At 45.7% G+C, this 12,822-nt stretch overlaps 1 protein-coding gene across 1 annotated transcript in view; it reads left to right on the plus strand.

Annotated features, from left to right (window-relative positions):
• Positions 1-12,822, plus strand: part of TSPAN7 (tetraspanin 7) — a 99,510-nt gene that overhangs the window by 74,800 nt on the left and 11,888 nt on the right. Inside the window, exons 2-5 of the mRNA XM_086471313.1 lie at positions 5,504-5,692; positions 8,896-8,970; positions 10,452-10,547; positions 12,373-12,528. Of these exons, the coding sequence (XP_086327439.1) occupies positions 5,504-5,692; positions 8,896-8,970; positions 10,452-10,547; positions 12,373-12,528 (516 nt within the window). The remainder of the gene's footprint in view (positions 1-5,503; positions 5,693-8,895; positions 8,971-10,451; positions 10,548-12,372; positions 12,529-12,822) is intronic.

Below are 12,822 nucleotides of genomic sequence, written 5' to 3' on the forward strand. Positions count from 1 at the left end.
TTTTTTTTTTTTTTTTATTTTTTATTTTTAAGCCAGAACATGCCAATTCATCTAGATTAAAACACTCCATGGGAATGTGGAATTTTTCTTAAAAGATGGCCAGGTGTCATACCTGCTTCATTTCCTGTCATCTCATCAGTCAAGGGTTTCTGGGGTCTGTTTGCTGAGCCTGAGTTCAGATGCAATGAAATGTGAGACCTGCTAGTGCTAAACAATGCAATTTCTGGTTGTGTGTAGTCTTTACAATCCTTGCCCTACTTGGATGTCTCCTACATTGGGGTTTTTTTTAACCTTTAAAATGTTTGTCCTAAATGAAGGGCAAGCCTAATAATGTTTTATTGAATGCTGTGTCTTGGGTTTCCTGGCTGAGGAAACGTGAGTCTAGGGGCTTCCACCACAATAAATTTTTGTAAGGAAGACATGATCTACCTTTGATGAAATTCAGGATGAAATAGCTTTCTAATAATGTTGAAGGCTGGAGAAAGCACAGGAAAAAACTCTGAAGTTGCAGGGTCAGGTTTTGTGTTGGTTTTGGTTTTTTTTTTTTTTTTTTTCCTGGTCCCAAAAAGCAATTCGAGGTTGCTGGTCTTGAAAGGTCGGTGCAGTAACAATGTATCACGGTGTGTATTCATTTTCTCAGCTTCCCTCAGTTTGGCATGTCTCAACCCACGTGCTTGGAGGAGGTATCAGTAACTTGCAAACTTCTGCTCTGCTGAGACAGCCCCTTCTCCCACCCAGGGGCAAGCAGGAGAAGACAGCTGCGCTGCCCGATCTGGTGATGTGCTGTGCTGGCAGGGGACAGGAGCAGCCCTGGGGCTCTCAGCCCCCATGTCAAAAAGGGTTGCCCTTATGCTCGAGCAGCATTACAGCAACGCTGGTAGTAGGGCAGGCACCTAAAGCAAAATAAGAACTGCTTTGGTGGTGGCTGCTAGCAGGAGGTGCTGTTGTGGGTGTTGGGGACGGGGAGTGCTTCAGGCAGGGCACGAGGCTTTTGGGGCTGGGATGTTTCCTCGCTGGGTGGACAGCAGCCACGTGCGAGGCTGGAGGGAGAGCGCCATATGTCAGGAGGCAAAATGAAGCGCTTGCCCTGGAAACACGTGCAGAAAGGGAGCGTCCATCAAAATAGTGTGAGAGGCGGGACGGCTTGCAAGGGTTAAAAAGAGAGGACAAAAGCCAGCACAAACTGCTTGCAGACCCATTTGTGGACACGAAACCTGTCCAGGTTTCTGGGGTGTGTTACGGCAGTAGGCACTGGCCCTGGGCAAGGATAAAGCAGGCCTGCCCTGGCTGCTGGCACGAATCTCTTTCTAATGATGTTGTTTGATTGGGGATGGCTGTGTGCTTTGACTGTTTTATCCAGGTGTGGGCTGTTACTGCTTAAACCAAGGTTTGTATGAAGTCCAAGGAAAACTTCAGAGCTCTTTTCTGGATCAAAGCATTGGGTATGTTTGTGACAGGCCTTGAAACTTGCTATTTTGTGGGTTTTTTTCTCTTTTGCTTTCCCTTAATCGCACCAGAGGGCAGGACCGCACAAAAAGCTGGATAACCTCGTCATATAATATCACAGATTCTGTTTTTCCATCCATGCTGTGAGGTTTACATCTGGAAGCGCTGAAGGCATGTTTCACATGCCTGCTGGCGTTGCGTAAAATGGGGCCGAGGCTCAGAGAGGCAGCTCTGACCCTTCTTCCTCCTGGGGGCTGTGGGGGGAATGGGGTCCTGGCCCTCCAAAGAGCAGCTACTGATGGTTCTCCCTCAGCTCCTTGCATTTCAGCAGGATTTCTCCTGTAGTTGCTTTTTAGAAGCAAACTTTATTTTTTTTTCGACTTTGCTAATGCTTGTTTTTCTGTACCACTCCAGATATCTCATTTGGGGCATCACAGGCTCTGCAGCTGCCAGTTCATTTCTTCTGTGTCTGCTGAGGAGCTGGGGTCGGCTTGTGCCCCCCCTTTTAGCACAGGCTGTAGTTGTCATACCATTGCCAGGACAAATCTTAATTCTTGGAGAAGCCATGCAAAGGCCAGGATTGCTGTAGAAGCCCACTGGTGGAGTGAGACTGCTGCTCTCTTGCTTGGTGTGTGCCAGGTGTTGTAGTTGTTTATAAATGAAGCTGCTCTGGATAGTGAATCTTGGCTCAGGGGGGCTCTAAAAGTCAAAAGACTTGTGGTCGCTCTCCTCTGCCTGCCAGGATATCTGAAATATTTTGTATGTCTCCAGGAGAAGATGTGTTGATCACATCCATACATCTATTTGCCACTGCTTATCTTGATGATTTCCTAGTCATTTTCAATTCTGCCACTGAACTATAGGATCATGGTCTGAAGGGAAACATTACAGTGGGAAGGGAGTGGGGAAGACTGGGGAGAGACTGTGCATTACAGGAGGTGCTCTGAGTTTCCTTTTAGGCCTTGCAGATGCGAATGGGCCCATGTCACCTATTGGGCCTGACCCACAGGTCCCACTGGGCACAGAATTAGGCTGGTGTGGTGGTTTCAGTCAAATGAAGGAATTGTTTCATTAATCAGGTACAACCATACAGGGCTCCATTCCACAGCCTGTTGGTGCGAGAGGTAGAGTAGGAGAAGACGCGTGTAGTGATAGTGAGTGGCAGCAGTTGTGTGTATTTCTGCTGCCTTGTTTTCAGGCCAGCGCTATCCTGGTCTTCCATCTGCCCTTGTCCCTCCTGCTTTTATAGAAAACAAACCTAAAACCCAAACCAAACCAGAGGCCAGTACATTGGTCGTTCCCTTGGTTGCATGATGGAGCAGAGAGATAGGGATAAAAAGTGTGTCTTGAAAATAAGGAAAAAAGGTTTGCCTTTGGGTGGAGGTGAGCATTAGTCATATCGTTGCTCATGCTCTGTTAAATAAAGGTCATGAAAACGTTTGCAGGAAAGTCTTCTGGGTTTTCCTCCTCACAAGAAAATTCCAGCCAGCGCTGCTGCAGCCCAGGGTGCATCTGCAGCACGTCTTTGTGGAAACATCCCATCTCCTCTGCACAGTGCCAAGCTTGCTGGGGGTTTAGAGCTCCCCATGAACTGAGGGACTTCCTTAAATCTGTGTAAATCAGAGCTCTATTAAGAAGCAGAAGGGGAATAAACCACTGAGAGGCTTTGCTTCTTTTTTCCAAAGTCTGCATGTACCATAAATTGGATAGGTCCCCCTGAGACAGGGGGAAAACAAACTCTTAAAACACACAGTAAAGGGTTACTAATTGTTTCAAACAGCTGACTAAAAATGCTTTTTATTACAGGGCTTGAGTTCTCTTTCAAATGTGAAGCTGCTGGCTTGTTTTGGCACTGAAGGCTGCTTTTATGTCTCCCTGAGGACAGTGGTAAAACTTTCAGCAGCTCAGGCACAGAAACCAGCCCTTTGTCGAACTGGAGGCAAGAAACCAGAAGTTGTTCTTCAGATTTCCAATTTGCCGATTAGTCTGCAGCCTCTGGAAAAGCTTTTGTTAGGGAGAAGAGGGAGAGAGGTGAGGATAGTGTTGTGTGTGGATGGGACCAGATTCAGCAGAGGCGTTTGATGCCTGTGGGTGGGTGAGCTACTTGGTGATTTTTTTGACATTCGGCTGTTAGCTGGTGTGGTACAAGAGCAAGGAATCAGCACTTTTCACACAGTTGCACTGAAAGATGAACAGGAGCTGGATTTATTCCTATAGCCACTGTGGGCAGGAGAGCAGAAATCTCTGCTAATCCTGTCCCAAAGGTGTGACAGAAATGCCGATGCCTGTTGTGGCCAGTCACGGGGAGAGGGGAGGCTTAGGGAGACAGAGGGATGTGATGCGTTTCTCTGGCAGTGCTGCACTCTGCTCTGAGTAGGAGCCAGGTGGGGGCATGTCTTCTCTACAGCTCTGGGAGGTGTGAGGGAAGGAAGGGGATGAGCTAGGAAGTGTCAAAATTGCCAGGTGAGATTATTTTCTCTCTGGTATAGAAAGGATCTCCTGTCTCTGAGGACGCACTAATTTGCTTTTGTCTGTCTGTCTGGTCTGCTCTCTTTTTGTGGCTTCTTTTCTTCCCCTGCATCCCTCCCCCTGTATCTTTCTTCAGAGCATCTGTTTTGTATCCTCCCTCCTCCTGGTGTTTTCCTTAGGTGGCTCTGATTATTCAGCAGCTCTGCTGAACGCAGTTCCCTCTCCGGAGAGGGAGAAGTGCTGCACCAGAGCAGCACTTGCTGCCACTGCCGCAGACATAGGTTGAGCAGAGGATGGGCTCCTTTGCCTGCTAGTGCTGAGCAGCAGGATGGTGGAAAGGCATGATGGCAAGGCAGTGACGGGGTGCACTCTGCACAGTCCTGTTTGAGCCAGCTTGGGTAAAAAAGCCAAAAAGCTGCTTTCCTTTTTTTCCTTCGAGAAGGCTTTCGCTGAATTAATTCACATCAACCTATATGAAAAGTAGCTGAAAGATCTTACAACGTAGCTCAGCTGGGATTTTTTAGGTGCGACATAACTGTGAACAAAGATCCTCCTCCACAAACAGCTGCAGGGTGACCCTGGTGTAATAGTGTTGAATTTCAAGATTTCACAGCAGTATAAAGATGTTCACAAGAGAAGATTTGGAAAGTGAACCAAAGAAAACTGTCAGGACATTTCTTCTGCTCCTGCCCCTCGACAGTGGCCTGGAAGAGCTAGTAAGAAGTTTTGGGGGAATTTGGGAAGTGTTTGCTGAGCTGGCACTCAGGATGGGCCCTTTCACATCACACCTTTGGCCACACTGTGGGAATGAGTTACGTGTGTACAGTCTTGGCATCGAGCGATGATCAGCAGATGGTGCAGGCGTCATCACTGTTGTGGCCGCTGCTCGATGTCAGCATATGGCACACCATGGGCTTCCCCCACATCCCTGCTGGTGCTGGGAGCTTGCGTGCCCTGGCTGCCCTGCGGCATGGCAGCCTCTGCTTGCGCATCTCAGGCAAGAGGCTGGGTGCTCCCAGGGCCCACTGGTGTCCTCCCACCCTGTGTCAGGGGGGAAAGCTTCTGTGCAGCCAGGGCTGTCTCTTGCTCTATAGCCTGGGGAAGGCTCACTTGCCAGAGTAATGCACTGCAAGGGGTGCTCATGTTCCTGAAAATTTGGCATTAAGAACGGGATGTGAAGCAGCAGGATTTTGTGGTTCAGGCAGTTTTTGTGGCAAAACTCAGGAGGTGTGAGGTGGCAGCAGTTACTGTTGGCTTTTTGGCAAGAGTGATGGAGTTGGCCACCTCTCTCAGTGTGCTGTAGGAGCAGAGAGCCTGTTCCTGCAGGTGGTACACTGCATCCTCCCTTGGCAATCGTCAGCTTCACGGTGATTAGTCCTAGATGTTTGTCCTCCAGTGGCAGTCTTAATGTAACATCTCCAGATGCTGGAAATTAATTTTCTCTGTCCATCTGTCTGGAGTTAGTAAAAGTCTTGAGGCTTTCTTCTGCCAACACAACAGCACCAATGAGTCTCTTCAGGATCACTGTGTATTGAATTTGGATGTCTTCCCTGGTAGCTCCTGACAGCTTTCTCCTCTTGCTTTGCAGATCACAGGCGTTATCCTTCTTGCAGTCGGCGTCTGGGGCAAGCTCACCCTTGGCACGTACATCTCTCTCATTGCTGAGAACTCCACCAATGCCCCCTACGTGCTTATTGGAACGGGTACTACAATCATTGTCTTCGGGCTTTTCGGCTGCTTTGCCACTTGTCGTGGCAGCCCATGGATGCTGAAACTGGTAAGTGTGCCGAAGTGTCTTAAGCAAGAGGGGAAGAGGTTTTGTTGATGTATTGGGATTCCCCCCCCCCCCCCCCCTGCCAAGCTTCACCAGATGTTAACGTGGTTTTTTTAGGCACATAAGCTAGAATTTATTGATCTTAATGTTCAACACATGTGTCTTTTGGACAAAGAAGGGAAAAAAAGTCTTTGCCAAAACCAATTGTTGACTGAATATGAATGAATTTTGCTACGGCACAGCGGACAGGCCCATGTGTGGTTGGGAGCAGGGTGAGAAGCTGCTGATTACTCTGTGAGTAATTCTTCAATCGTTCTGTTTTTCTTGTGAACCAGATGATAGGATCTTTAAAATGCCAAAGTATCATAAATTTGAAATTCATTGAAAGTATATTTTAAAGGGTTCATTTTAATTACTCTGACATGAAACCTATGGAAAAAAAATCTTGGTACCTTCTAAAAGCACACCGGCCTTTCTTTTTCTCCTTACACTCACTAGAATAAAACAAGTTAAACCCAGAAGACAAAGCTCTATACACTATGTTTGTCCTCATCTCAAAAGCAGTATGGACTCAAGGTACACAGCAGAGGTCTCTCAGTCCAGTTTAACTTCTGTCCCTATAAGTTCCTCTGTTCTGAGTTTTCCAGCCCACCTTAAAATGCAAAGGAACTATACATTAAGCAAACCTGTATGATAAACTGTTTCTAGGAATATTCAGGAGCAAAATCCTACCTGTGTAATGATTTGAAAGGTGGAAATAGCACTTGTGAAGCACTGAGATAGTGGTAGAGGGCTTGGCAGTACAAAGCATCTCCTGCTACATTTTGGGGCTGATTTTCTAAGGAGATGGGACTATTCTTCTCCAATTTGAACTGGATTTTAAAAAAGGACATCTTAAAGAGAGTCAATTTCCTCAATTGATGGCACAGTAGGGGTGAGGTAGCAGCTGCAGATCAGCCAGCAGATGTATGCTGGTGGCCAGTTGGCACGTACCTAATGCTGTTGTAGGTGTGCTGCTGCTGTCTCTTGCTGGTGATGTGCTGTCAGGGTGCGTGTAGAGGGTTGTCGGTTACTGCAGTCCAGATGGGAAAGATATAAAGGTGAATGATTATATAAATCCATAGGAAATCAGGTTCTGCTAGTTGCTCTGTAAGTCATGTAAGTTTTTTAAAGGTATGTCACTAACAATGGCATGTGCTGTTAGAAGCGCGTGGTTTTATTTTCATTGCACACGTAAGAAATATTTCAAAACTAACTTTCTCTCCCCACCGGAATACAGGCAGTGATTTGACAGCTGCATTAATTGGAAAGAATGATTTTTCTAGTTCTGTTTTCACTATTGTCCTCCCTTCTTCAACAAACTTCCGTTAAAAATAAATTTCTCTCTTTCAACTAAATCCTGCTAGGACTGAATTTAATTTAAAGTGTTTCCTTTTTTTTGTTAACTGTTATTTATCACGTGGAGAAAAAAAGGTAATTTTTCCTCCAGAACATTAAGCCCCAACTTCAAATTTTACCATCCCACTTCGCATTTTTTTCTTTACCTTCTTTATTTCTGCTTAGATGTATTTTTAATAGCGTGGTGGATTGACCCAGGCTGGATGCCAGGTGCCCACCAAAGCTACTCTATCACTCCTCTCCTCATCCGGGCAGGGGAAAGAAAATATAACAAAAGGCTCATGGGTCAAGATAAGAACAGAGAGAGATCATTAGCAGTTACCATCATGGACAAAACAGGCCCAACTTGGAGAAATTAGTTTAATTTATTACCAATCAAATCAGAGTAGGATAATGAAAAATAAAAACTAAATCTTAAAACACCTTCCCACACACTCCCTTCTTCCCAGGCTTAACTTCATTCCCAATTTCTCTACCTGCTGCCCCTGAGTGGTGCAGGGGAACAGGAAATGTGGGTTGCGGTCAGTTCATCGGCTATTGTTTCTGCTGCTCCTTCCTCCTCAGGGCGAGGACTCCTAACACTCTTCCTCTGCTCCAGCGTGGGTCCCCATGGGATCACAAGTCCTGCTGGCAAACCTGCTCCAGCGTGGGCTCTTCTCTCCATGGTTCCACAGGTCCTGCCAGGAACTTGCTCCAGCATGGGTTTCCCACTGGGTCACAGCCCCCTTCAGGCATCCGCCTGCCCCAGCGTGGGTTCCTCTTTGGGATGCAGGTGGATATATGCTCCACCATTAACCTCCATGGGCTGCAGGGGGACAGCCTGCCTCACCATGGTCTTCACCACGGGCTGCAAGGGAATCTCTGCTCTGCGCTTGGAGCACCTCCTCCCCCTCCTTCTGCACTGACCTTGGTCTCTGCAGGGTTGTTTCTCTCACATGCTCTCACTCCTCTCTCCCAGCTGCTGTTGTGCGGTAGTTTTTTCCCTCCTTCTTAAATGTATTATCACAGAGGTGCTACCACCATCACTGATGGGCTTGCCTTGGCCAGTGGTGGGTCCATCTTGGAGTCAGCTGACATTGGCTCTGTCAGACATAGGGGAAGCTTCTGGCAGCTTCCTACAGAAACCACCCCTGTAGGCCTGTCCGCTACCAAAACCCTGCCACGCAAACCCAGTACGAATAGTTCATGATTGTCTACACTGAAAGCTCTGTTTTCAGTTTTTTTAGCTCTGGATCCAAGTGCTGCTCCTAAAGCCAAATGTGGGCCTTGGCTCAGCAAAGTGTGTGAGGCATCTGGCTAGTATTAGTGCGAGAATATTTCCAGTGAAGTCTGTGGTTCAGTTCATTCACTGGAGAAACTTCAAGAATTGGGCAGCAAATCCCGGTCTAGCAGTGAGGCAGATAGACGTGAACCGAAACACCTGGAGAAGCCTATTTACTTTAGCAGAGTGCCATGCAAACATGAAGGGTCTGTTTGTATTCCTTATTGCAAGATCAAACCTGAGTGACTTGGATCCATCTCTGGCATGTGAGTGTGTTTTAATTTGTATGAGAATGCTAAGAAATGTGAGAACAGAGATGTCAGAAAAGCCAGTAATTAGACAATATGTATAATTTGTGAGTTATATATATACACATATAATATATTCAAGCAATAACCTGTGTATCACCTCCAAAAGTCCTTTGGTTTCTTAACATCTTTAAAGGGTGTCTAGAGTGGAAAGTTAAATTTATGTGGTAACTGAGCAGTATCTGTGATGAGACAAAAGTGCGTCACTTTCTGACTTCTCTTGCCTCCTTCCTTTTCAGTATGCCATGTTCTTGTCCCTGGTGTTCCTGGCTGAGCTAGTGGCTGGCATTTCAGGGTTTGTGTTTCGCCACGAGGTAGGTGGAAATGTGATGAGTTTGCATATGGCAGTGCCTCCCTGGGCAGGAGCTGCTGAGAAGTTCTCTGGAGCGTGGAGAATGTGTAGGTCGCTGAGCTCGGCAGCTCCATATGCATCTCCAGGGATGCGGCTGATGTACAACAATAACATGTACAGCTCTTAAAAACTGATGTGATTCCAAATGAAGGGATTTAGCCAAAGCTCTTGGACTCAGCTGCCTGATAATTTACTCTGGAGCTGTAATTTTTTGTGTGTCCATCATGTAATATCTTCTTTATTCTTTTATATATGCTGAGGGCTGCAAAATAGATTAAATGTTTTTCTTAAACACAGCTTCTTCAGCCAGGCAAGTACTTGTTTATATAAGGCAGAAAGCAATTCTGCATCAGACCAGACTTGATGTTTTGTCAATCTTTTCCTTTTTTTTTTTTTGGGCAGGGCAGGGCAGGGGTGGATGGGATTTTGTTTCTATCCTGAGAATAAGGAGAGATTAGAAATACAGTGAGGCAGGAAACTGGGACAGGAAGAAGCTTTTAAAAAGCATGATGGTCAAGATTTGTAGTAGCACTTCTGCTTTATCCACTGTAATTGGGTCTGTCTCTGACTTTAAGTCCATGGGCCTATATGCCACTAGTGCTGAACCAGGACAACCCCAGAGACCCTCCTTCTCTCTTCTCTTTGTATTAACTGGTTTTCTAGTCTCCTCTTTTGTCATGGGATTTCCCTTGCTATGGGCTTTTCTGGTGTCTACCCTTGTGAGTGGTGGATGGTTTTTAATTTGATCCTGAAATACCTGTCCATCTGCTGAGGACTGCCATTCCATCTGGCCTAACCTGCAGCAGCCTCAGTGTCAGGCTGCTGCTCCCTTTTGGGAAAGGGAGTCTCTTGTGAAGGTCACAACCATGTGGGTTGCCCAAATCATCTGCTACCCAGCCCCTCTGCCACCCAGCCAAAGTGCCTTTCCCCATGATGTGCCTGACCTTCTGCAGCTGAGAGACCTCTTGTTCTTTACCCAAACACCTTTGGTGCTGGAGACAAGGCTGCCACCTGGTCGGGGGATTCATGTCTTCTTTTGATGCCAATGGCTTCTGTCACCAAGATATTTGCACAAGCTTCAGCTCCCACCAGGCGTCCATGAGCAGAGAGTAGCACACAGTCTCCTTCAGACTTAGTGCTGGAACCAAGTGTTTGGGGAAGAAGCATCAAAGGATCTCTTTCTTATAGGTTAAGTAAATTTCTGGTTTTTTTTTAAATACAGCAGTTTGCCAGGGTAGTTTTCTTTCTATATCTGATAGACCCCACCTGAAAAATGGCATCAATGACCCCTGACAGTTAAGAGGGAGCTCTGCCAGCTCTGCAAACACACTTAGTGGGAAGGGCTAATTTGGGTGCCAAGGTATGCATTTGCTTCCTGCAAAAACTTTCAGATGTTACACTTTTCGTTGCTCACATGGACTGTTTTTTTCCTCACTGTCATAGATCAAGGATACTTTCCTTAGGACATACACTGAAGCAATCCAGAATTACAACAAGAACGATGAGCGGAGCCATGCAGTGGATAACGTACAGGAAAGCGTAAGCCTAATATTGGATATTAAAAATTAATAAATAGAGACAAAGCATACATTCAGATTTGATCACAGAACATGGACTGCGGATGGCTCAATCTGCAAGCTGTATATTGCAAGCAAAATTAGAGGCTGGCAAAACCGATGTAAAGAAAAAGTATTTCAGCTGATATGCTTGTCCAAGATGCCTAAGTTTTAACAAACAAGCTATCTAATAAAGACAGGACCTGTCTCACTTGTTGGTGGTCCCAGATCTTGAATTAGGTTTAGGGGCCAGTTTCATCCCTTAAGAACACACCTTGTTCTTAAGGGAATCTGTCAGTAGAATTACGAAATGTTGTAAATTTGAGCTGGATGAGACAGGATTTGATAATCTAGGATCCTGTATCACTGATAAACTGCAGCAGTTCTCTTCACGAGTACAACGAGAGGCTAGCAAAGGAGACCTGGTGAGTTAAGGGGAGAAACAGAGTGTATTTTCTCCGGAGGAAAAGGAGGTGGACAAATGTGCTGCCGAGGTCAGCAACGAAAGCTGTTCTCTGCCCGTGCTGGAGGGATGGATTGGGTGCTCGGTGGAAGAGCCTTTCTGACCCGTGGTGTGCAGTAGCAGGGCAATGGGAGCTTGTCTTGACTTCCAGCAGTGCACAGGGCACGAGCAAATGCCACAGCATGGCCAAACTAGTTGGAGATGCCACCCACAAGGGATCGAGTCCACCAACTACAACACAGAGCGATAAAATTCACATTTAAATTTCTACTGGAAACTGTACCATAGAAAGAAGCTATTCCTTCAGCTCACAATACATTCTATGAGCTAATTTGCTTTCCATATGATTGTATCTTGCTGAACAGCTGAAATTTTAATGTAATTGTATTGATGACTTCTAGATCTTCTTTAGAAATTACAACTATTATGTTGGACCCCTCAGCGTGTTTGAAACTGTGCCTCTAACCTGGCTTCTCCGGGTTAGCATGTTACTGCACTGCTCTAAACTGAGTATATTCTGCCATCAAATTGTCTGTTTGCCTGACATTAGCTTGTATTTTGAACTTCTGATTCCTTGGAGTTGGCTAAACTAAATAGTTTTGAGTAATTGTTTAGTGTTTCTGTCATAGAAAAATGTAAATCTCATTTGTAGCTTTGTTTTTACAGGAACTGCATTTATAAGCCTATTTAATGCAGGAGAGCCAGCACATACTTCCTATCTTTGAGTGACTGTCTTCTAGCTTAGCATCTAGAGCAGAACTTCTTTCCCAACTCAGGGTTTTTCAGCTAATTTTATAGACACACTCTGTGAACATATGGTCTCCTTCTATTCATGGCTCAGTGAATTTTCCTAGAAATTATTTTGGTGAGTTAGAGAGGCTTGCTTCACCTTAGCAGTTTGTGCTAGTTTGACCCTGTATGAGTTGCACGTAATTCTATGTAATGCTTTAGGTTTTGTAAGGTCATTTTTGTGACCGCATTGTGAAGCTGTCTTGAATTTCCAGGATCACCTTTAATCGAATAAATAAATAAGCAAAGGAAACAAACGCAAAAAAAAAACCCAACAGGCCTTCAACTAAAAAAGTTGGCTTTATGGCTGGACCTTTGTGAAGTGTTACAAATAATAACTCTGCTCATAAAATACCTTTTGCTCCTGTCTTCTCTAGATGCCATTCCTGATACTTCTGTGATAAATGGGGCAGGGGGCGGTATCTGCATTTCAAAACTGGAGACAACCTGTCTTTATTCTGGTTATGTGCTTATTAAGTGTGCAGTGATGATTCCGTACTAGTTTTAATTCTGGGTTTTGTTTGTTTGTTTTCAATTTGCCTCTTACTCCTTGTAGCTGAGCTGCTGTGGCATTCAGAGCTACACCAACTGGAGCACCAGCCCTTACTTCTTCAAACACGGCATCCCTACAAGCTGTTGCATGAACTCCAGTGACTGTAATACTCAGGATCTGCGCAACATGACCGTGGCTGCCACTAAAGTAAACCAGAAGGTACCAGTAATGTTGTGCCAGAGCCAGTTGTTATGAAACCATCCAGTACACAAGTGGAGTGTATGGCTGCTTACAAATGCATTTTGTTTCAAATGGTTGGTCAATAACATAGTGTATTGGGCCAGAGTGATGGTAAGGACGGGCTTTGCTCCCCACTTGCTTTCAAATTCTTTAAGCTGGCCTTTCGCAAATGACCAGGTGCAGCGACATTTCTGGTGAGGAGGGGATTTGCTCCCCTTCCTCACAGCAGAGGTTGAGGTAAGGCGCTGCACGCAGAGGCAACGCTGGCCCAGC

Source organism: Leptosomus discolor, chromosome 1 (assembly GCF_034619465.1).
Source record: "Leptosomus discolor isolate bLepDis1 chromosome 1, bLepDis1.hap2, whole genome shotgun sequence".
Taxonomy (NCBI): Eukaryota; Metazoa; Chordata; class Aves; order Leptosomiformes; family Leptosomidae; genus Leptosomus; species Leptosomus discolor.